Consider the following 22,395-nt stretch of genomic DNA (forward strand, 5'->3'; position numbering starts at 1 on the left):
CTCGGAGAATAGGATTTTACGGTGAGTACACAAAAATCCTATTTTCTTCTCTTTCAGGTTACATCGGGGGCTTATCTACTGCATTATAGAATGCTGTTCATAAGCCCCTGATGGAGGTGGCCGCATCTTATAGATGAAAAAATAGGTGACAGATTCCCTTTAAAATATATATATATATATATATATATATATATATATATATATATATATATATATTTTTTTTTTTTTTTTTTTTCAATTATTAAAAAAATAATACGTGACACATTCCCTTTATAAATGCAACAATTGTTATCCAGCTGGGTACATTCAGGCGGTGAGGTTACAGCTTATATCAGAATCTAATAAATCCCCAGAGATCTGTATGAAATATTTTACTTGCTGAAGCTGGCCAAACACATTAGTTAACTGTCATCTAAATTGGTGTGATCGATTGGACCCTCTGACAGCTGTTACCTGAGGGGAGGAAAGCATCAAACATCCTAATACTTTCTGAGGCAGATCAGCCTCTTTCTCCTGTGGTTGATAGTCGTGTGGGCATTGGGTTTTCCATTGGAATCAGCAGTTGTTGCATTAGCTTTTATGTATTTCCATTGTGCGGTGGTGGTAAATTATACTGTGACTTAAATTTATCATATTGGTTTTACTTTGCTGCTTATTTTTACAGGTAAATAACATCACTTCCACCCCGGGCGATGTTTTGGATGACCATTTATCATCCCCAGCTGTTAGTGATTGTTCTTCTCTATATGACTCTGATGAAGCCAGTGTAAAGAAATTAAAGAAAGCAACTTCTTACAAATCCTTGGGGGATACTTTGGACAGTGATGAGGAAGAAGAGGAGGAGGAGATCTTTAAACCTTTGAATGAGATTTTAAAAATGGCTGCAAAACCAGTTCCAACGACACCACAAAGGCAAAACCTTGACCACTCGTCTATTTCGGTATCCCCGTCCCCACACCTTACAACTCCAGTAAGTGTGTGTCAGAGACACCGCACTACACTTGCTCATAGAGCCAGTGCGCGTGTCCTGAGTACAGAAACAGTGCTAAAAGTTACCTGGGGAGCAGGGCCGCAGAGGTGACCAGGCATGCTTCAAGCTAATAGTGTCAGGGTCCAGTCAGCGCTGGAAAGTAAAGAGGCACGGGACCTGCGGACACTGAAAATGAGCAAGCTGGCACAGGACCTATGGTCATGTGACTGCAAGGGGGCGGGGCTTGGCGTCCTGCTTTCAGATATGACAGGACACCACACAACAACTCAGAGTCAGGCAAAACGGAGGTCACAACAGTACGGGCAAACAAGGTACAGGAGGGACAAACATGGGTAGTCAGACAAAGCCAAAGGTCATACACAAGAGGGCGACGTGGTACCAAGGGGGACAAGCAGAGAGAAGTCAGGTCACAAGCAGAGAGTCATACACGAGAGGTAGCGCAGTACAAGAGGGTCAGGCAGAACTCGTAACAGGGACAGAACCAGATCACAACCAAGCAGGCAACAAGTTATCAGGCACAAGGCACACGTATACAAGAGGTCACTTAACTCAGCCGAGGGCAGGAGTATAACTGACACCGGACCCAGGTCCAGTGAGCACTAAATAGCCGCCTTCTGCCAGAGAGAGGCAGCACAATTAACCCATAGTCTAACCAGGACGGGTCAAAGCGAAATCCCGTCCTGGATCATGACAGTGTGACATTAAAGACCATGTTACTGTCGGCACAGTCTTAAAGTATTATTTATCCTACGCCTCATTGGGGGACACACAGTGGGTGTTATGCTGCTTGCCACTAGGAGGGCACTAAGTAAACACAGAAAAAAAGTTAACTCCTCCCCTGCAGTATACACCCTCGCTGGCTGGAAATTCCCCAGTTCTTACTTAGTGTCTATAGGAGGCACTTGGGTCTGGCTTCAGACCCCACCGTTTTTATTTTTGAATTTTCTGTAAATTTTGATTTTTTAATTAACGGAGTGAAGGGGGCGACGGTTCCTTTCTACGGCCCGCTCTCCCCCAAACCAACAACAGGCAAGCACGTGGAGTATACCTCCCCGTACACTTTCCTGTGACGACTGGGGCTGATTCTTCTGGCGATGATTCCTTTACGGTCCCGGTACCCCTCACGGATACGAGGGCGAGAGCACGGAGAAGCTATGACCAGCGCTTTTGGATGCCCTAAATCAGCCCCATAGCTCTCCGTCCCCCTGCCCGTAGGGTGGATTGATTGAGCAATACCCCTGTAACAACCTCTCCGGCTCTGCTACATCGCCCGAGAGCTTTTTTACCTCAGGATCTGAGATGGGATGAAACCTGCAGGCTTCTAGACAGCGCAGAAGGAGCGAGCACCGGATTGGAGATATGGGGTCGGGTCCTGGTCCCAGGGAGAAGCGCTGACCAAGTCTCAGCGGCGGCGTCGCGTCACGGCTCCCCCCTTCACCCGGCGCTTGCCGCGGGTAGGCCCAAAAATTTAGTCCCCGACTTTTTGGCCTACTAGGCCGCAATTTACATGGCGCCGCCCACTGTTAGCGCTGCCGCCCACGTCTTTGGCGCTTCTCACTCTCTGTACGAAAGGCGCCCTGCTGGTCTCGGGAGCCATGTCCTTAACCCCTTCTCTGCTCCTTGGGCTCTGTGACGGCTGCGGGGGTGCGCGCACGGATAGACAACACCTGGTGACGCTACACTGATATTCCTCCCAGGGACACAGCGTCAGGACCGCGGGTAAGCTGCATCTGCTCTGAGAAAAAGCTTAACCCCTTCGCTGTACATTTCCTGCAGCTGCAGCCCAGGCTCTGCTTGTAACCCTTTCACGGGTACTATGTTTCAGTCTAAGGAAGCGAAAAAGGGGGCTAATAAGAAGCGCACTGCGTTCTTTACCGCTGGTAGCTATTGCAAGACTGCCTTGTGCAGTACCCAGTGTAATCCGCTATGCATGGATTGCGATCCGGCTTGTGCTAAAACGCCATCCACCGCTGCTGTAAGGTGCTCCCTGCGTTTAGTCCCCCTGTGTGGGCCGCGTCCTTGTCACGGTCTGTGGAATCACTGACCAATGCTATAGACTCCTCCGGGAATCCTCTACTGCCCGAGGAGTGCTTTGGCGAGGGCCGGGAACCGTCCGCCAGCAGGGGCCATGCTCGTTCAAGGGATCCTCAGGTCTTTAGAAAGCGGACGTATGACGCGTCCTCTAGTCACGCTCGCGATTCAGCATCAGCGAGTTCTATCTCTCGCTCTCCCCCTCCTAATGTTCGCAGAGAACATGTCTCTGAATGAGAGTCTGACATGTTAGTCCCTCAGAATTCCCCAAATGTCCATGCATCGCTTGATTCTCTGACAGTCAGTCAACAAGTTTCTGACGTTGGACGATGAGAATATTCCCGCTCCGGAACACGTTATCTCCTTTAAGAAGACTAAACGTGTACGCAGTGTATTTGCCTGCCATCCGGAGTCGAAGGACATTGTCCAGAAACGTAGGAACCCACCACATAAGTGGTTCACAGGGCAAAAGCCTATCGAGGCTAAATACCCCTTTGGTTACAGTCCCCCTTGGTGGATCCTCCTGTATTGTGCCTTGCTCCTAAAACACTTCGATCCGTTTCTGAGGGCTCTTCAGTCAGAAACCCCTCTGATTGTCAAATTGGCTACCTCGCCAGTTCAGTTTTTGGAGCTTCAGGAGCTGCTTTTTTCCCATCTTTCGCGGCGACTTGAGTGGCTAAGGCATGGCCACTTGGGCAGAAGTCTTAATTACTGCCTTCCAACATAGCAATCCTCCGGAGACAGCCAGTGTCGCCAAGCAGATAATACACGCAGGGGATTTTGCAGTAGACTCCTCTTTAGATGCCGCTAATTGTGCTGCTATGGCTACGCGACAGTTGGGCAGATTCTACCTCCAGAGACTTCTCTGCCGTATCAAACTGGTCGCCTGTTTGGAAAGGAAACTAGACCAGCTTACTTCTGACACTTCCGGGGGGGGTGGGGGAGGGAGAGTGGGTTTCTTCCCCCAACAAGGGGTTGCCCGGCCGTTTTCGGAATCAACAGCCGACTCGTTTTTCGACCTTTTTCGCAACAGCTCCAGCTGGTCCTCCACAACCTTCTCTTTCAGATCAGGTCGGTCCCCTCGTGGAGACAGAGGTTCCCAGGTCTCTCACAGACCTAGCCGCTCTTGGAAACCCAGGCCGACAGCATCTGGATCTAAGGAAGCAGATGCCATGGATCCTCTACTCAATGACTTGTTGTGGTATCCGGCAGACACCGACAAAGTGGGTGGTCTGTTGTCATTCAGTCACAGCCTTCCTTCGGGCCATTCATGCGCCGCTAAGGGACAGATTCATCCTTCCGGTCCCTCAAGACGAATGGTTCAGCGGTTTTTTACTCAAACTTTTCTTTGTGGTTCCAAAGAAGGAAGGAACGATGAGGTCCATACTGGACCTCAAGCTGTTAAATCAGTTTGTCAAAGTACGGCGATTCCGAACGGAATTCCTCCGATCGGTGTCGCCTCCATGCAGTTCCTGCGTTTTGCAATTCGAGATCTATACCAAGGCCATGGCGCCTGTCATGGCCATTCTCCATATTCGGGGAGTGGTGGTACTGCCGTATCTGGATGACCTGCTGATCAAGGGTTCATCCCTTCCAGACTGCGAGAAATCCATGGATATCACTGTAAATACACTTTCTCGCCTGGGTCGGAAGATAAACTTCGAAAAGTCTTCCCCAACACTGGTCCAGCAGACTTCCTTTTTGGAATTGATCTTGGACTCTTCCCACGGGTTGGTCATTCTCACTCCAGAAAAGGCCGAGCCTTACAACAGGCAGCGCGGACTCTTTTCTCACACCATACCTTTTCAGCATGATAGTTCTCTGAAACATGGCGGTAGCGATGGGAGCGGTCCCATTCGCACAGCTCCATTTCCACCCTCTACAACACGCGTTGCTGTTAACTTGGGACAAGAAATCGTTCTCCCTGGACCACCAGATCCTTCTGTCCCTGCGGGTCAGACGAGCCCCCAAGCGGGGGGACACTGAAATCCTCCCTGAGTTAAAGGAAGTTCTTTCTCCCAGTACGATGGTCGGTGGTGACCATCGACGCCAGTCTCCTAGGTTGGTGTGCGTTTTTTTTCTTCGTCACCACACGGCACAGGGTCGTTGGTTAATTCGAGAGTCACGTCTCCCCATCAACATCTTGAACATTCTAGCGATCAAATTAGCTCTACTGAGTTTCCACCATCTCGCAGGTCACCTCATCAGGATCCAATCCGATCACGCCACGGCTGTGGTGTATATCAAACATCAGGGGGGTACTCTGAGCAGGATGGACATGTACGAATTGAGTCACATCCTCCATTGGGCCGAGACCAACCATTCGCCCATCTCAGCAATCCACACCCCGGGTGTGGACAATTGGGCGGGTGTTTTTCTCTGTCGCCAAGGCCTTGCCTCAGGAGAGTGGTCTCTTCATCCGGAAGTTTTTTTCAGCAGATCTGCCATCGCTGGGGAACTCCGGATGTGGATCATATGGCCTAAAGACTAAACAACAGGGTTCTTCGATTCATTACCCGATTGCGCGATCTATGCGCCATCCAAGCGGACACCCTAGTTCTGCCGTGGCACCGGTTCCGTCTCCCGTGCATTCTTCCCTTGCTCCTGAGGGTCATCAAGAAAATTAAAACAGAGGGAATACCAGTGATCCTAGTCGCGCCAGATTGGTTGCGCTGACCATGGTATGCAGAGCTAGTACAACTAGTCGCCGGCGTTCCCTGCCGACTTCCAGATCGCATGGATCTACTCTCACAGGGCCGGATCTACTCTCACAGGGCCCGATTTACAACCTGAACTCTGGGGCCCTGTCTTTGACGACGTGGCCGTTGAATCCTGGTTTTTATCACACTTTTTTTTTTTTTTTTCTCCCGATGTGATCTCCACCATGATTAATGTTAAAAAGCCCGTGTCCATGCGCACTTATCACCGCCCCTGGAGAACCTTCTTCTCGTGATGCAAGGATCATGGTCGATCCCCACTGGTGTTTTCTGTTCTTTCCATATTGGAATTCCTACTATCAGGATTAACGTCAGATCTCGCGCTTAGCTCGCTCAAGGGCCAGATTTCAGCCTTGTCAGTGCTATTCCAATTCAAAATTGCCACCGGACTTCAGATGAACACATTCATTCAGACAGTCTCCCAGGTGGCGCCTCTATATTTTAAGGGCCATTGGAATCATGGGACTTTAACTGAAGTTCTCGAAGCCTTACAGGAGGCTCTTTTCGAACCACTGCAGGACGTAGCACTAGCTATTCTCTCTTGGAAGGTGGTCTTTCTAGCGGCAATTACGTCAATTACACAAGATTCTGAATTGGCAGCCTTGTCCTGCCGTCCTCCGTTCCTGAATTTTCATCATGAAGAGGCAGCTCTCATGACGTCCCCGTCTTTCCTGCCCAGAGTCGGGTCTTCTTTTCATTTCAATGAAGAAATTGTTTGGCCTTCCTTCTGTCCGGCTCCAGTCCATTGCATTGAGAGGGCCTTCCACACCCTCGATCAGGGCTCTGAGACGGTACATCTCGCGGACGGCTCCCTTCCACAAGTCAGATGCCCTGTTCGTACTTCCACAGGGGCATAGGAAAGGTCTAGCCGCTTCAAAACCACATTATCCAGGTGGATTTATTTGGCTATTCAGGAATCCTACCGTGTCCGGGACACACCTGTCCCAGCAAGGATTCAGGCGCATTCTATCCGCTCAGTGGGTGCCTCTTGGGCCATTCGTCACCAGGCGTCGGCAGAACAGGTCTTCATCGCTGCGACAGTCCAGCCTACATACCTTTACAAAACATTACCAAATTCATTCTCAGGCCTGTCTGCAAGGCTGTGACTTGGTCCAGCCTGCATACCTTTACAAAATATTACCAAATTCATGCTCAGGCCTCTGCGGATGCAGCTCTTGGCAAACGCATCCTGCAATCCGCAGTACCACAGTGTTGAGCCAGTGGTACATGAGGTATTAGCAGTTGTATGCTTCCCCACCCAGGGACTGCTTTAGGACATCCCACTGTCTGTGTCCCCCAGTGAGGCGTAGGAGAAATAGGGATTTTCGTGTACTCACCGTAAAATCCTTTTCTCCGAGCCAATCATTGGTGGACACAGCACTCACCCTGTTTGGCCTATTTGGCTCACTGTAGCATTTTTAGGTTTTGACAGTTATGATTATTGTCATTCGTTTAATGCTCCTACTGCTTTTTTTCACCGAACTGGGGAATTCCCAGCCAGCGAGAGGGTATATACTGCAGGGGAGGAGCTGACTTTTCTGTGTTTACTTAGTGTCCTCCTAGTGGCAAGCAGCATAACACCCACTGTCTGTGTCCCCAAATGATTGGCTCGGAGAAAAGGATATTACGGTGAGTTCACAAAAATACCTATTTCCTGTTTGAAATAAACTTCTTCAGCATCTGGACCTTCTCTGGCTTGTTTGACCCACGGGAGCGCTTCATGTGTGAACATGTATCTATTGCAAACAGTGATGTTCACAATAAAAATGCACGATACAGATATTAAAATGGGTCTATTTATGCACAGAAAATGTACGCAGCATGTAGATGAGCTTTTTAATCTCATTAACGCGTTGTTCATTTACACTTGAAAAAGAGAGACCATCAGTTATTAAAAATATTAGTGATAGCAACTTTAATTATGTGGCCACCTTAGTAGGGGATCAGATGCCTTTTAATGAGTTTTCGTTTTTTCTTTCGAAATTGGCTGATTTTAATTTTGTTTTTCTTTTAAAGTTAACCGAAAATGTCAAGTCTGACTTCCATACCCCCTTGCACTATGAGAACAACTTGGATCGACTCGTGAAAGAGCAGAAAGAGAGCAAAAGGTTTGTTAGACCACATAAAGATGAATGATGAATCCCTTTTGTGAGGTTTTTGGTTTTGCACCTTTAGTAGTCAGGACAGTGTTCACACTTGTGAGAAAAATTACAAAAATCATAGTAACATAGTATTTAAGGTTTAAGGGAAACTTTAAGTCCATCTAGTTCAACCCATAGCCTAACATGTTGATCCATAGGAAGGCAAAAAAAAAAAAATGCAGCAAACACTAAGCTCCACATTGGGGAAAAAAATTCCTTCCCGACTCCACATACGGCAATCAGACTAGTTCCCTGGATCAACGCAATATCAAGGAATCTAGTGTATATATATATATATATATATATACCCTGTAACATTATACTTTTCAAAAAAGGCATCCAGGCCCTTCTTAAATTTTTTAGTAGGGAATCATTCATTACAACATCATATGGCAGAGAGTTCCATAGTCTCACTGCCCTTACAGTAAAGAATCTGCGTCTGTGATTATGCTTAAACCTTCTTTCCTCCAGACGTAGAGGATACCCCCTTGTCCCCATCACAGAAATAAAGGTACTGTCACACTTAGCGATGTACCAGCTATATGACGCGGTCAGGATCGCTGGTACATCACTAAGTGGTCGCTAGTGAGCTGCCACACAGGCAGATCTCACCAGCGACATCGCTGGGGACGGGGGTCGCTACTTACCTGTCACACTAGGCGATCCTTACGTCCTCCCGCCCGGCTCCACGCTCGTCTTTCCACAGGAAGCGCCGCAGGAAGCTGACGACGAGAAGCGGTCCTTAACGTTCTCGCGCGATCAGCGATAACCAGCGGGGGAGTGGGTCGTTGGTAAGTATCAGACACAGCGATGTCGCTAGCAATATCGCTATAACGTCACAAGTTATAGCGATATTGCTAGCGATATCGCTTAGTGTGACAGTACCTTAAGAGTAAAAAGTTCATTAGAAAGGTCTTTGTATTGTCCCCGCATATATTTATATATTGTAATAAGATCACCCCTAAGCCTTCAATTTTCCAAACTAAATGGCCCCAAGTGTAATAACCTGTCTTGGTATTGCAGACCCCCCAGTTCCCTAATAACCTTGGTCGTTCTTCTCTGCACCCGCTCCAGTTCAGCTATGTCTTTCTTATACACCGCAGACCAGAACTGTACGCAGTATTCTAAGTGTGGTCGCACTAGTGACTTATATGGAGGTAAAATTATGTTCTCCTCATGAGCATCTATGCCTCTTTTAATGCATCCCATTATTTTATTTGCCTTTGCAGCAGCTGCCTGACACTGGCCACTAAATGTGAGTTTGTCGTCCACCCATACACCCAGGTCTTTTTCAGTGACAGTTTTGCCCAGTGCTTTACAATTAAGCACATAATTATACATCTTATTTCTTCTGCCCAAGTGCATGACCTTACATTTATCCCCGTTAAAGCTCATTTGCCATTTATCAGCCCAAGCTTCTACTTTACATAACTCCTCCTGTAATATAAAATTGTCCTCCCTCTGTATTGATTATCCTGCAGAGTTTAGTGTCATCTGCAAATATTGTAATTCTACTCTCTATGCCTCCTACAAGGTCATTAATAAATGTTAAAAAGAAGCAGGCCCAACACCGACCCCTGTGGTACCCCACTGCCAACCATGACCCAGTCCGAGTGTGCTCCATTAATAACCACCCTTTGTTTCCTATCCCTGAGCCAGCTCTTAACCCACTTACACATATTTTCCCCTATCCCCATTGTCCTCATTTTATGAATCAACCTTTTGTGTGGCACCGTATAAAAAGCTTTTGAAAAGTCCATGTACACCATGTCCACTGCATTCCCTTGGTCCAGTCCGGAACTTACCTCTGTCGAGGTAGCTATTTAGGGAGGATTAAATTAACCCTTCACGGTTGAGCCAGTGATGTCCAAATTATTCCAGTGTTGCTAGCAACTCAAATGACCACACGGAGACTGGGGTCTCTGTACGGGAGGATCGAGGCAGATCACTAAGCCCCTTTATTTTAGTCACATCTTTTATAATCTTTTGCTTAATTATGCAAGGTTCTCAAGTACCAATAGCATCATTTCACTTTATAAGCCAATAATATTGCAAGAAAACCGGAAACTACATATATGTCCGTACCTAAATAGCGTAGAAAGTAGTATAATGGCATATTCTTCAGTTTTACACCCCCGCCTCCCTTATCTTGTACAGATGGGAACAGTCTGGTTTCATGACAGCCCATGCCAATTATAAAAATTTATCTTACAGCAACAAAAATGAAGAAACGAAACCTTCAGAGAATGGACAAAACGAAACTTCAGCTTTGATTTTAGTTTTAACTCTTCACATTCCCCCCCTAGATAAATTTTGTTCACACATATGCAGCATCAGAGGTGCTATCCCAAGCTAAAAGCTTGAGGGGTACTGGTCACATGACTGATGCAGTGTTACCAGTCATGCCTGTCGCGGCGCACCCATCCCCCCTGTATACTGCAGTTCACGATTAACCATTTTTGATGACGGTGGTGGGGATCTTTTGTAGGTAGGCATGTGCTTGGCTTCAACATCTTCATCAAGTAGCCTTTTGAGATTGGTGCAGAGAAGAGCAGGGGCAACGACACCTTTGGTGTCATCATTAGCTGTCTTAGTGCAGACTTTCCTAATACATACAGAAATACACCAAAGAACAAGTTTTAGTGTCACACATACAACAAGGATACAGGCAGCAATGTGTAACAAGCTCTGTAAGATCCCAGCTATCCAGCCCCCAATTCCCTTAAACCAATTGGCTGGATTGAGAAAGGAGAAAGTGTCTGACCACCAACTGTCCCTATTACATTGTCTTTATCGTATTGATCTTTGAGTCTTTGAATATCTTCTAACTTTAACTTTTAACTTCTACCTATAATAATATGGAAAATGTGAAAACCCAAAACTTTTTATGTCCCTTCACTTGCTATTGGCTTGTTGGGTGATGAGGAGAACTTGATAGGGACCGTCATACAAGGGTTCCAGTCCGTGCTTCCTGACATGCCTTTTCACGACTACCAAATCACCAGGCTTCAGGTTATAACAGGTGTCGGTTTCTGCTGAATCTGGAAAAGAAAAGGAAACTAGAACATGGGTGTTAGCAAGATTTTTACTAAGCAGAATAACATATTGAACAGCTCGGTCAGTTTCTTCTGATAACTGCTGGGGCTGGAAATTTGCAACTGGGGGCCTAGCACCAAAAAAATATCTCATGGGGACAGGCCATGTTTTACAATTGGGATAGTACGAATGTGGTATAGTACAATGGGTAGGAGCTCTGGCCTTGGAGCCGTAGTCTCCGGCATCATTTTGGTCAATTGTCCCTTCAGTGTGCCGTTCAGCCTCTCAACTTCCCCACTGGATTGTGGGTGGTACGGAGTATGGAGGGCTACAGTGGATCCACGCATTGTCAGAACTTCTTGGTACACATGAGAAGAAAAGGCCGGACCTTGATCACTTTCAACAACTTCTGAAACCCCATATCTGCATATAACTTCCATCACCAGTTTCTTCGCTGTAGTTTTTGCAGTCATGTTGGTAACAGGGAATACTTCCGGCCAACTGGAGAATCGGGGCCCAGTAGAATTTTTGCACCAGTGTGAGGGCCTGATTCTTTCCTCGATGTGTAGACCCATGTGGCAATAGCAGGGTACATCCGCTTAGGGAGACACAAGTTGGTCCTTTTCCAGAGACCATTATCCATTCGTGCCCCATCAGTCTTCCATTGCTTCACCTCTTCCTTTGGAGACATTCTCTGCATCGTCATTAAGCGGTCTCGCGGGGTCCGACAGAAAACTTCAGCCTGTTGTAGATCATCAGGTTCTCGTAGGGTCAATGCTTCTTGTAACTGTTTACGCTGAGAGCGTGTGGTCACCATAGTTGGTATGGTTGGTTCAAAGGGTAAGAGAGCGGCGGCTTTTGCTTGCATATCCGCAAATGTGTTGCCAACAGTCTATGGACTGGTCCTAGGACCGTGCGCCTTAACTTTGATGATGGCCACCTGAGTAGGTAATTTGATCGAGTCCATGAGGGTTTTAACAGCTTCAGCATTTTTCACTGGGGTTCCGGCAGTAGTAATAAACCCTCGATTTCCCTATAGAGCCCCAAAATCGTGAGCAATACCAAATGCATACCGTGAGTCCGTGTATATATTGGCCCGTCTGTTCTTGGCCAAAGTACATGCAGTAGACAGAGCCTGGAGTTCTGCTTCTCATGCTGACTGTGAAGGCGGTAGTGCAGCTGCGTGCACTACAGTGTCCTCTGGTAACAGCGTATCCCGTGTGGAATCTACCAAACTCGTCAGCATATCTTGAACCATCCGTGTATAACACCAGATCAGGATTTGGGAGTGGATTCTCACTAACATTTGGTGGAGTAGCTGTTTCTTCTATCAGAAGTTGGGAACAATCATGTTGGAGGAAATCCTCATCACTGCCATCTTTCCTTATAGTTCATTATACCGTCTTTTAAGGCATTGTAAAGGGGTTGCATTATGCGGGATGCATCCGGTATCCACTGACAAAATAAGTGCATAGTCCAAGAAAACGCTGGAGTTCAGCTTCATCTTTTGGGAAAGGAAGGGAGCTGACAGCTATTTTTCTTTCTTCTGCGAGGTGTCTGGCACCCTGAAGGAGACAGTGACCCAAGAACATCACTTGACCAAGGCAGAACTGATGTCCCGAGGCCGAAACCCGACAGTTCAGTGCTGCCAGATGCTTAAGGAGGCTAACAATGACAACAATGGCAAAAGACACCTGCTCATATTTTTTTTGAAAACTGGTTGGGACTGTTTTGGGCCCCTTGTGGCATAACTGTCCATATTAACTGTCGTCCCTGATAAGTGAATGCAAATAGAAACTGGCAGTCTGGATGTAACGGAATGCTAAAGAAGGCATTTGTAAGATCAATAACTGTAAACCAAGCAGCATCCTGGGGTACTTGGGACAAAAGAGTATGTGGATTAGGCACCAGGTTTGAGAAACACTTTTACTGGTTCTACAGGCATTTTCCCTACATCATTTGGCCCTTTTGACCAGAGTTTAGATAGTATCTCTGAGAGGTATGGGGTGAGTTATTGATCCTCTGGCAATATTGGGGGTGGATCTGAGCCTATCAGGGCCATCATAACATTAGGAAGGGCATGGAAAATACAGGTTTCCTCACTGTCTTCATCTACATAGGGATTATATAACGTAAGAGCCATCTGACCATCATCTTGGAATTGTGTTCCGGAGCGGAACTGTGATAATAAATCTGCCCCTAGTAAATTTACAGAACATGTGGGAGAGATTACAAACTGAGCAGTAACAAGAATTAGCAGGGAGGGGCTGAGGAGCAGGGTTCCCACTAGCTGAAGTCTGAGGGGGGGGGCGAGAGTTTGCTGTGTGCTCCAATGATACTGATAAGAGACTGGCTGTGTGCTCGCAGCTGCGGTGGGGGCGAAGGGGGATATGGTGTGGGCTAAGATGGGAGGGGGTACTGAAGCAGCTGCTAGCTTGCTTTTTTTTTTTCTCCCTGCTGAACAGAGCGGGTTAAAGTCTTCTGAAAACTTTTTTTTTTTTTTTCCTCTGGAGCTGGTAAATGGAAGGGGTGGATACTCAACAACTAGCAATAATGGGGCCTAAGGCTGGCGGCGGATGATAATAGGTGCTGTCAGCAGAGGTGGGGGCTGCGACTCTCGGTCTCCTTGTGCAATTGTCATTAGCAGGGAGACCTCTTCTTTCAAATCATTCTTAACTAATTTCCTACCCGACACATTAACCTCGATCTCAGTGTCTTCGTTAATCACATTCTCAATTCTTTCCTGTACCACAACACTTGCAGTCTTTTTCACAGTGTTAGACAATTTTCCTTTTTCCACATAGCAATAAAAACCATCAGAATTCACTTGCTGTTCAACTTCCACATAACCTTCATTATACAATTCATGTGCTAAGCCACGGAATTCCTCAGCGCCTTTAAGTAATCCATCATCAGTCAATCTCACTTTATTTTTATTTTATTTTTTTTAACTCCTTCATCCCATAGCATAGGCTGCAACCTCCCGCCCTTAGGAAATCCCAGAATCGAAAATATTTTTCCTGCATTCCTGACACATTTCTTTCCTCGTCTTTGAATCCTAAGACTTACAGTATCTGATCCTTCACACAATTCCAAACATTTTCTTCAACAGAAACATAATTCTCTCCTTTAGAGCTAAATACCCTTGCTTCAATTGTGCACAATACTGGAGCGGCCGTCTCAGTTTGTTCCACCTGGTCAACCCCCTCTGGGAAGCCCAAAATTCGCGGTACTCAGTGAAAGGAGGAGGGCGTCTCAGACTATCCCTCCGGACACCTCTGGTTATATATATATATCTATCTATATATACCTGAGTTATGTATCCTACCCATCTTCAATCACTCACCACGCCCAATACTAATAATGATCGGGAATTTCAGGATATTTTGACTATAAAGAGTCACAATCACTGGTCAATCTGGGGTGTCCGTCCCTTATGAGGTACGGTTCGAGCACTGGGCCCCCAACGGGACTACACCTCTATATGATTCCACCCATGAATCACCCCACCAGGGGACAAACCTCAGATCCTCTTTGCAGCAACAAGCACAGGAAAACCACACCAACGGTCAGTCTGAACAGTATAACTGCCAACTTACCGTGGTTGCCATGGGGGGTGATCAGTCCCAATTTTCCAGCACCTGTGTCCGCTCCGAGGGTCCTTTGTCTTGTTGTCCTCCGGGAGCAGAGACATCCCTGTCCGGGGGCCCCACGTTGGGAGCCACTGTCGAGGTAGCTATTTAGGGAGGACTAAATTAACCCTTCACGGTTGAGCCAGTGATGTCCAAACTATTCCAGTGTTGCTAGCAACTCAAATGACCACACGGAGACTGGGGTCTCTGTACGGGAGGATCGAGGCAGATCACTAAGCCCCTTTATTTTAGTCACATCTTTTATAATCTTTTGCTTAATTATGCAAGGTTCTCAAGTACCAATAGCATCATTTCACTTTATAAGCCAATAATATTGCAAGAAAACCGGAAACTACATATATGTCCGTACCTAAATAGCGTAGAAAGTAGTATAATGGCATATTCTTCAGTTTTACACCCCCGCCTCCCTTATCTTGTACAGACAGTCTGGTTTCATGACAGCCCATGCCAATTATAAAAATTTATCTTACAGCAACAAAAATGAAGAAACGAAACCTTCAGAGAATGAACGAAACTTCAGCTTTGATTTTAGTTTTAACCCTTCACACCTCTTCATAAAAGCTTATCAGATTAGTCTGACAGGAACGGTCCCTCATAAACCCATGTTGATATTGGGTCATGAGGTTATTCTTCAGATACTCCAGTATAGTATCTCTCATAGACATACTCTGGGATGATCCAAAGAGATCGGTAACCCGTTTATTGTAGTCACTTCTTTTATAATATTTCGCTTAATTATGCAAAGTTCCCAACTACCAATAATATCATTTCACTTTGTAAGCCAATAATATTGCAAGAAAACCGGAAACTACATATATGTCCGTATCCAAATATAAAGTAGTATAATGGCATATTCTTCTGAGTTTTACACCACCGCCTCCTTTATCTTGCACCTGATGGGAACAGTCTGGTTTCATGACAGCCCATGCCAATTACAAACATTTATCTTACAGCAACAAAAATGGAGAAACGAAACCTTCAGAGAATGGATAAAACGAAACTTCAGCTTTGACTTTAGTATTAACCCTTCACATTCCCCCCTAGATAAATTTTGTTAACACATATGCAGCATCCGAGGTGCTATCTCAAGCTAACAGCTTGAGGGGGGGTACTGGTCTAAACATGACTGATGCCGTGTTACCAGTCATGGCTGTCACGGCGCACCCGTCCCCCCTGTATACTGCAGTTAACGAATAACAATTTTTGATGACGGTGGTGGAGATCTTTTGTAGGTAGCCATGTACTTGGCTTCGACATCTTCATCAAGTTGCCTTTTGAGATCGGTGCAGTGAAGAGCAGGGGCAACAACGCCTTTGGTATCATCCTTAGCTGGCTTAGTGTAGAATTTCCTAATACATACAGAAATACAGCAAAGAACATGTTTTAGTATCACATATACAACAAGGATACAGGCAGAAATGTGTAACAAGCTTTGTAAGATCCCAGCTATCCAGCCCCCAATTCCCTTAAACCAATTGGCTGGATTGAGAAAGGAGAAGGTGTCTGACCAACAACTGGCCTTATTACGATCATTGTCTTTATCGTATTGATCTCTGAGTCATTGAATATCTTCTAACTTTAACTTTTAACTTCTACTAATAATAATATGGAAAATGCGAAAAACCAAAACATTATGCCCCTTCATTTGCTATTGGCTTGTTTAACCAGCTTGCAGTGCGATGCGTGAATCCAAGTCGGTCTTCCTTCTAGTTTCACTGATATAGGGGTGATGAGGAGAACTTGATAGGGACCGTCATACAAGGGTTCTAGTCCGTGCTTCCTGACATGCCTCTTCACGACTACCAAATCACCAGGCTTCAGGTTATAACAGGTGTCTGTTTCTGCTGAATCTGGAAGAGAAGAAGAAACTAGAGCATGGGTGTTAGCAAGATTTTTACTAAGCTGAATAACATATTAAACAGCACGGTCAGTCTCTTCTGATAACTGCTGAGGTTGGAAATTTGCAACTGGGGGCCTAGTACCAAACAATATCTCAAATGGGGACAGGCCATGTTTTGCAATAGGGGTAGTACGGATGTGGTATAGTACAATGGGTAGGAGCTCTGGCCATGGAGCCGTAGTCTCCTGCATCATTTTGGTCAATTGTCCCTTCAGTGTGCCGTTCAGCCTCTCAACTTCCCCACTGGATTGTGGGTGGTACGGAGTATGGAGGGCTACAGTAGATCCAAGCATTGTCAGAACTTCTTGGTTCACATGAGAAGAAAAAGGCGGGACCTTGATCACTTTCAACAACTTCTGGAACCCCATATCTGCATATAACTTCCATCACCAGTTTCTTCGCTGTGGTTTTTGCAGTCATGTTGGTAACAGGGAATGCTTCCGGCCAACTGGAGAACCGGGGCCCAGTAGAATTTTTGCACCAGTGCGAGGGCCTGATTCTTTCCTCGATATATAGGTCCATGTGCCCATATGGCAATCGCAGGGTACATCCGATTAGGGAGACACACAAGTCAGTCCTTTTTCCAGAGACCATTATCCATACGTGCCCCATCAGTCTTCCATTGCTTCACCTCTTCCTTTGGAGACATTCTCTGCATCGTCATTAAGTGGTCTCGCAGGGTCCAACAATAAACTTCAGTCTGTAGATCATCAGGTTCTCGTAGGGTCAATGCTTCTTGTAACTGTTTACGCTGAGATCGTGTGGTCACCATAGTTGGTATGGTTGGTTCAACGGGTAAGAGAGCGGCGGCTTCTGCTTGCATATCCGCAAATGCATTGCCAACAGTCTGTGGACTGGTCCTAGGACTGTGTGCCTTAACTTTGATAATAGCCACCTGAGTAGGTAATTTGATCGAGTCCATGAGGGTTTTAACAGCTTCAGCATTTTTCACTGGGGTTCCGGCAGTAGTAATAAACCCTCAATTGGCTCATAGAGCCCCAAAATCATGAGCAATACCAAATGCATACCATGAGTCCGTGTATATATTAGCCCGTCTGTTCTTGGCCAAAGTACATGCAGTAGACAGAGCCTGGAGTTCTGCTTCTCATGCTGACTGTGAGGGCGGGAGCGCAGCTGCGCGCACTACAGTGTCCTCTGTGGTAACAGCATATCCCGTGTGGAGTCTACCAAACTTGTCAGCATATCTTGAACCATCCGTGTATAACACCAGATCAGGATTTGGGAGTGGATTTTCACTGACATTTGGTGGAGTAGCTGTTTCTTCAGTCAGAAGTTGGGAACAATCATGTTGGAGGTAATCCTCATCACTGCCATCTTTCCTTATAGTTCATTATACGTCTTTCAAGGCATTGTAAAGGGGTTGCATTATGCAGGATGAATCCGGTATCCACTGACAACAATAAGTGCATAGTCCAAGAAAACACTGGAGTTCAGCTTCATCTAGTTTCATCTTTTGGGAAAGGAAGGGAGCTGACAGCTATTTTTCTTGCTTCTGCAAGGTGTCTGGCACCCTGAAGGAGACAGTGACCCAAGAATATCACTTGACCAAGGCAGAATTGAAGTCTCGAGGCCGAAACCCGACAGTTCAGTGCTGCCAGATACTTGAGGAGGCTAACAATGGCAACAATGGCAAAAGACATCTGCTCATATTTTTTGCAAACTGGTTGGGACTGTTTTGGGCCCCTTGTGGCATCTGTGGGAAAGGCATGCAAAATACAGATTTCCTCACTGTCTTCATCTACATAGGGATTATATAACGTAAGAGCCATCTGGCCATCATCTTGGAATTGGATTCTGGAGCGGAACTGTGATAATCAATCTGCCCCTTGTAAATTTACTGGACATGTGGGAGAGATTACAAACTGAGTAGTAACCTCGGGGAAGGGTTTTATGGGGTTTATAAAAGTATATTAATTGGGTCTGCCATCTACCCCGATTAAAACAGCGGGAGTATGACATTCTCTCTGAAAGTGTCCGAATCGGGCACAGCGCCAGAATTGCTGATGAGAATTAGCAGGGAGGGGCTGAGGAGCAGGGTTCTCAGTCATAGGATTAGGAGCTGAAGTCTAAGGGGGGGCCAGAGCTTGCTGTGTGCTCGCAGCCGTGCTGGGCGCGATGGTGGGGGCTGCTGTTAGAGCAGGGGCTGTCACAGCTGCCGCTGTTGATTAATTTTTCGGTCTCCTTGCTGCTGCAGAACGGGTTAAATTCTTCTGAAAACTTTTTATCACTTTCAGTGCATTGTCCGGAGTGGAATTCTCAACGTCGGGTCTAACTGAAATTATTACCTCTTGCAATTCGGGTCTGAGGCCGGACATCAAAGCTGCCACAGAAAGATGTGTATGGGCTTCATTATACAGTGAGAATCCCAGATCTCTAAATACTACCATAAGACGCCCATAGAACTTCTCGGCAGTCTCCCCTTTGGCCTGTGTGATATCTGCGAGAGAGAGAGCTTGGTCCGCTAATCAATCTTGTGCCCAAACCTTCAAAGCATTGCAGAAATCAACACCACTCTCATAGGTTCCCCCATCCAGATTCACATTATACATTATGCCACCCTCAATAATTGGAAAATACCCCTCCCCAACCTTTACTCGAAGTATGTGTAATAGATCTCTTCGGGGAGTGGAATAAATCTCTCGATTTGCTGCCATTTGCCTGTAGAAAGCAATGGGGGAAGTCTCTAGTTGGGTAATTGATTGCAAAGGGTGTCTATTTGGGATGGGGTGAAGGGAGTATACTAATAACCAATAGCAATATTAGACATAGCGGGGACTGAGGCTAGCGGCGGATGATAATAGGTACCGTCAGCGTTTAACAAAGAAAAGGTGGGGGCTGCGACTCTCTGTCTCCTTGTACAATTGTCATCTAGCAGGGAGACCTCTTTTTTCAAATCATCACTTTTAACTATTTGCCTGACACATTAGTCTCGATCTCAGTTCCTTCTTAATCACTTCCTCACACCACAGTCACTTTCTTGAACCACAATACCATCCTTGCCATAATAAGACAATTTTTCCTTCTTCAACATAGCAGTAACAGAAACAATCAGAATTCACTTCCTCTGTTCTTCCTAACACCTTCGTCACACAATTCATGTGCCAAGCCACAAAATTCTTCTTTTCCTTCCATGGATTCTCTCATTTAGAGCTAAATATCCTTCAGTTGTGCACAGTACTGGCGGCCGTTTCAGTCTCTGTTCCACCGGGTCAATATTCCCCCTCTGGGATTGCCCAAAATTTGCGGTACTCAGTGAAAGGAGGAGGGCGTTTCAGACTATCCCTCCGGACACCTCTGGTTATATATATCTATATATAACTGAGTTACATATCCTACCCAGTCTTTGATCTCTTCACCACGCCTGACTCTAATAGTGAATTCAGGATTTCAGGATATTTTGACTATAAAGAGAGTCACAATCACTGGTCAATCCGGGGTGTCCGTCCCTTATGAGGTACGGTTCGAGCACTGGGCCCCCAATGGGACTGCACCTCCATATGATTCCACCCATGAATCACCCCATCACGGGGACAAACCTCAGATCCTCTTTGCAGCAACAAGCACAGGAAAACCACACCAACGGTCAGTCTGAACAGTATAACTGCCAATTTACCGTGGTTGTCGTAGGGGATGATCAGTCCCAATTTTCCAGCACCTTTGTCCGCTCCGAGGGTCCTTTGTCTTGTTGTCCTCCGGGGGCAGAGGCGTCCCTGTTCGGGGGCCCCACGTTGGGCGGCCAGCTGTTAGGGGGAGAGTTAAATTAACCCTTCACGGTTGAGCCAGTGATGTCCATATTATTCCACAGAGTGTTGCTAGCAACTCAAATGACCAAACGGAGACGTGTCTCTGTATGGGACGATCCAAAGAGATCGGTAACTCGTTTATTGTAGTCGCTTCTTTTATAATATTTCGCTTAATTATGCAAAGTTCTCAACTATCAATAACATCATTTCACTTTGTAAGCCAATAGTATTGCAAGCAAAGCGGAAACTACATATATGTCCGTATCCATATAGAAAGTAGTATAATGGCATATTCTTCAGAGTTTTACACCACCGCCTCCCTTATCTTGCACCTGATGGGAACAGTCTGGTTTCATGACAGCCCATGCCAATTACAAAAATTTATCTTACAGCAACAAAAATGGAGAAACGAAACCTTCAGAGAATGGATAAAATGAAACTTCAGCTTTGACTTTAGTATTAACCCTTCACAGTCTCTTTAAAAAAGTGTCCAGCATTAGTCATGAATCCTCTCATATTCCTCCGAGGTCCTATGAGGTTCAATAAAGTATCTGACTGCAAAACAACCCGCGACACTTCATTCTATTTATTTAGGGCATGTCTCAACTGCAGATACTGGAAAAACATCTGGCTCAAAGGAAATTAATTCCTGAGCATTTCCAACGTTTTAATAACACCACCGTCAAACAGCTAAGACACGAACCAAATGCCAATACGCATCCACTTACCAAACCCCCGCTGTCACGATCCATTTGTGGATCTGTGGCAGATCCGGGTTCTCATATTAAAACTTTTTTACTTTCAGGCCATCAGAGGTTAATATTAGTTTTCGCCCCCGGTGGCCGCTGGTGTTACTGCATCATTAGTTGGTCTTCTGGTGAATTTTTCCCTCTGGTGTTACTGCATTGTGATTAATTATCTATGCAGGGGTTAACCACTCCCATCTTCCTACATAAGCTCACCAGGTGCACCAACTATCTGTTGGTTATATTGTTTCTCTTTGGAGACCAACCAAGCTGGAGTTAAGGAGCTGACAGAGTTCTGTGGATCTTCAGTGGCTAACTCTGCTATCCTGGAGCATTGCCGCAGAGCAAGCCAAGTCTTGTCTTTCGGTTTATTTAACCCCGATGTGTCTGTATTACCCTTTCCCTGGTTTTTGGTGCAGTTTACTTTATTCCCTGTCTCACCCCCTGGGGAGGGTGTTGGGTGTTTAGCTCAGGGCTGTACAGGAGATAGGTTGGAGACTTGGGTCTCACTACCTTTTAAGTGTACCCCCAAGTTAAGGAAAGTCAGGGCACCCCTTTAGACTTAGGGGCAGTTCGGGAGCTGTGGTTCCACGTCTCCTGTTTCCCCACAACTGCCTCGTGACACCTGCAGTCTCATGGGCTCCGCCATTTTAGGGTCAGACCAAATTGACGCATATTACGTAACTTACATTATACCCCTCCACTGTTTAATTTTCTGCCAAACCTTCCCCATCATGACTATGGTTGGGAATTTTGGGGGGTTCATTATGAATCTGACCACTTCCAAATTAGCTAACAATGGACCCTTCCCCACTATATATTCAATGATTATCCAAGCCGATGTGCACTGGCTAGATTCTCCCCAGCCCCACCATATGCTGACATTTGGGCGCTATTTAATAAATCCAAGGGTTAGGGACCGCCAATCCACCTTCATCTTTTGATCTTTGCAAATGTTCCAGTTTGATGCGTGCCCGTCCACCCTTCCAAATCAAATCCCTAAATAGACTATTAATCCTATAAAATTTACTTTGTGACAGCCACACTGGAGCATTACGCAATATGTAGGGGAGCTGAGACATGAGTACCATTTTGATCAGATTAACTCTACCAGTGACCTACAGTGCCAAAGGAGCCGCCACGTCCAGGGCAGCAACACAGACTTGTCCAGTTAATAGATACCACTACTGATGCGTTTTTCAGCCTCTCCAATTCTTTCCTTAGTTACATGCATTGAATGCTGCAGATTGGACATGTCTGCCTGCATGACCCCCAGTTGTGCTGCCACATTTGTAATAGTAGTATGACAGCGCAGGACCACCCTAAACACATCTTTCAAAGCGGGCTCTTCAGGGATTTGAAGTCCACTTATGCATACTGCAGTGCCCTTTTCAGTCCCTCCGCCTTCCCCTTCAT

At 46.1% G+C, this 22,395-nt stretch overlaps 1 protein-coding gene across 3 annotated transcripts in view; it reads left to right on the forward strand.

The window, feature by feature from the left end:
* Nucleotides 1-22,395, forward strand: part of SLF2 (SMC5-SMC6 complex localization factor 2) — a 137,524-nt gene that overhangs the window by 47,198 nt on the left and 67,931 nt on the right. For all 3 annotated transcript variants that reach the window (XM_073555775.1, XM_073555777.1, XM_073555776.1), the window contains 2 exons: nucleotides 665-970; nucleotides 7,756-7,847. In XM_073555775.1, coding sequence (XP_073411876.1) covers nucleotides 665-970; nucleotides 7,756-7,847 — 398 coding nt within the window. The remainder of the gene's footprint in view (nucleotides 1-664; nucleotides 971-7,755; nucleotides 7,848-22,395) is intronic.

The sequence above is a fragment of the Dendrobates tinctorius genome, unplaced genomic scaffold (genome assembly GCF_039654945.1).
Source record: "Dendrobates tinctorius isolate UK_male_01 unplaced genomic scaffold, ASM3965494v1 ptg000230l, whole genome shotgun sequence".
NCBI lineage: Eukaryota > Metazoa > Chordata > Amphibia > Anura > Dendrobatidae > Dendrobates > Dendrobates tinctorius.